The sequence below is a fragment of the Tupaia chinensis genome, unplaced genomic scaffold, assembly GCF_000334495.1.
Source record: "Tupaia chinensis unplaced genomic scaffold, TupChi_1.0 Scaffold000506_1, whole genome shotgun sequence".
In the NCBI taxonomy this organism is placed as follows: Eukaryota; Metazoa; Chordata; class Mammalia; order Scandentia; family Tupaiidae; genus Tupaia; species Tupaia belangeri.
In genome coordinates this window covers 430,114-433,098 of record NW_006160018.1, presented here as the reverse complement: position 1 = coordinate 433,098, position 2,985 = coordinate 430,114, and the positions used below count along the sequence as shown (strand labels likewise).

Genomic DNA, 2,985 nt, shown 5'->3' with positions numbered 1-2,985 from the left:
GTGTCGCTGGACTCCCACGTAGTCGACTGCGATTTGCGTCCCGGACCTGGTGGCTTAAAACTCACGCCAGGCGTGTGTGTGTGCGTGCCCAAGATCCCGAGAGGAGAATGGAGGAGAAACTCTCAAAAGAAGAAAAAAAAGATTGGTTTCCATTACAAGAGAGGAAGGACAGTGACTCCCAATGAGAAGATGATCTGTTATTAGTATTCCAAGCAGGACGGGTGTCCTGAAGGACTAGGGGTACCTGGGTAGCTGTCCTTTCCTAAAGTTGTCCTGAGGCCCTTTTGGGACAGGTTGTCCTCCACACAACTTTGTCCTATCTGAAACTTGGCTCATTCCTGGTTGATTCTGGGCCTTCATGCGATTGTTGGGAGCTCCCATTAGAAGGACCATTACCCATGATCCAGGCCGACATGACCAGCGATTTTTCTCCATCCACCTATTTCCCTTTCTCCACAGCATCTTCAGTTCTGGGACAGAACAAGACCCTGAACTCTGGCTCCTCCACATCTTTCCTGGCGCTGCACTGCCCCCAGCCCACTCCTGGCCCAGCACACCAGCTGCCCAGGGAGCAGACCCTGACCCCTGTTCTGACTGCAGCATTTCCTCCTAGCTGCCCCCTGGTGCTGTCTGCTCCCCCTGTGACACCTTTGGTGACATCTGTTGCAGGCCATGGCTCCAGTGCAGCTGGGACTGTCAACATCATTTTGCAAATTAATGCAGAACAAGGGCCTCCTCAGGCTCCTCCCAGTCAGGCCTTTGTCCTGAATCAGGCCCCCATCAACTGGAGCCCCCTGGGAACCATCTCTGGAGGTGCCCCTCCCCTCCTCTTGGCAGCTCCTGCTGTGCAGACTGCCATACCTGCCCCGAATATCGGGGTCTCCCAGGTCATCCAGGGAGGCTGGACCCCAGCTCAGCCTCCTCCAGCTCCACCCCTGGTGGCCCAGATCACTCCCATCATGGCCCCAGTGATTACTGGGCCACAGCCGCAAGGGGCCTTTGCTGATGACCAATTGGACACCTCCCAGGCCATGGCCTCGCTGGACAGCTCCTCTAACCCCGGGAGTGTTTACAACAACTTCCGACGCTGGCAGCGCTTCAAAACCCTGGCCAGGAAGTACCTGCCCCAGAGTCCTGATGGCGAGGCTCTGTCCTGCTTCTTCATGTGAGTACCTGCTGCATAGAAAGAAGGCAGGGAAGGAGGAGGAGGTGAAGTCAGTGGGGGAGCCTGGGGACAGGTTCAGAGGGGGATGACATCTGCTGGGCAGAGCTACCTTCTCTGCAATCCTGACGTCCCTCCAGTCATGGCACACGGTCAGGTGACTGACCTAAACTGACCCTCGCCCGTCTGTGGGCACGACCCATCTCTGTCAATAAACCCTACAGTACTATGTACAGGAGAAAACAACTCAGAGAACGCTTCTTATAAATCATGAGTCAAAGTTTGTCTTAGTTTCTGGGCTCCATAAGCCTGTTCCACCTTTGTATTCCCACCTTGGCAGGGACTTGTGTGCTGTTGGCCATGGGGTCATCAGGTGGAAGGGGACTGAGGAGTGCAGGACCCCGGAGGGAATTTGACTATTATGAATAGGATTAAATCCAGTACCTCCCAATAAACCCACTTTAGAATAATCATATTGGGGGTTACCCTTTCAGCACAGGAATTTGGGGGACATGACATTGAGCACAGAGGTACAGACACTGGGGACTCATGGACATCAGGGGACACCTGAAGTGATTAGTGCTGATGAGTGATCATGGGAAGTGATGCTGGGGTCCAAGGAGCACAGAAGGGAGGAGGCTGAGAGAGGGACTGACATGGGACAGATGTAATGAGGCCCAGGGCAGGGGAGGTGTGTGGGACTGGGTTAGCTGGGGATGGGGTAGGATTTCAGAATGTTCTAAGTCCAGGCACTTACAGCCCAGTGCTCCGGTCCCTGTCCCGACTGAGGCCCACCATGTCGCTGGAAGAGGGCCTGTCCCGGGCCATGCAGGAATGGCAGCGCACAAGCTCCTTTGACCGCAGGAAATACTATGACATGGCGGCCAAGTGAGTCTGGGGCCCTGGGCAACGGGGTCGTGTGGTGGGTGAGGGTGAGTGACAATGGGGTCTGCGTGAGGGCCTTGATAGGGTCTTGGTCTACCCCTACCTAGATACAGACAGTGGGCAGGGGCTGCAGGAGCCAGGGCAGCCCAATGGGGGTCCCCTCCAGGATAGGGGTCAGCTCGGCCATCCAGCCTACTGCCTTCCTGGAGCTGCTGACTCGGAGAGGATGGGATGGCCTTTCCTCAGGAAAAGTGGCCACATCTCGGTCGCTGCCATCCCAGAAGGGCTGGGGTGGAAGAGGTTGGTCAGGAGAAGCCAGTACCTCAGACACCGAGTGCATCCCTGTCTGCCTGTCCCTGCTCTATGGCAGTCCCCTCTTTTCAAATACCAAACAAGGTCCAGCCTCAGCCTGGTTTCCCCTTCCCTCCATCCTCAAGGACTCACAGTCCAGCCTCAGTCCTGGATCTGGGCGTGGTTCCCAGGTTTGTCCACATAAAACTCATCCCTAATGCACCTACTGGCCTAGGCTCCCTTGTGTGGTCTGGACAGGGACAGGAGAGGCCCTAGGACCCTGCACAGGCTGACTTGGATTAAAAAGCCGTGGTCTTACCGTGTGCCCTGCACATGCCAGGAAAAAGTGTCCCAGAACTGTGGTTCAGCCCGGGAATGCTCCCAATGACCTTGCCCTTTTAGGATCTGTGCAGCCCACTCCAGGCATGTCCTCCCCTCCCTGCTGGCTGGTGCTGTGTTGGGGCCTGACCTCCCTCTCAGCAGGGCTTGACCTTCCTCCTCACAGGTTCATGGAGTTCGAGGCTGAGGAGGAGATGCAGATTCAGCAGCTGCAGGAGCTGAATGGCTCCCAGTACCACCTTCCTGTGGCCCCACCAAAGCCTGACCCCCCAGGGCTCCTGATCCCCGAGGTTGTCCAGGAGCCAGGT

The 2,985-nt window shown here is 56.5% G+C and overlaps 1 protein-coding gene across 1 annotated transcript in view; it reads left to right on the top strand.

The window, feature by feature from the left end:
• The first annotated feature begins 347 nt into the window (after positions 1-347).
• LOC102493032 (NUT family member 2G) overlaps positions 348-2,985 on the top strand; it is an 89,704-nt gene continuing 87,066 nt past the window's right edge. Inside the window, exons 1-3 of the mRNA XM_027774986.1 lie at positions 348-1,165; positions 1,922-2,050; positions 2,844-2,983. Coding sequence (XP_027630787.1) covers positions 399-1,165; positions 1,922-2,050; positions 2,844-2,983 — 1,036 coding nt within the window. The 5' untranslated portion in view covers positions 348-398. The remainder of the gene's footprint in view (positions 1,166-1,921; positions 2,051-2,843; positions 2,984-2,985) is intronic.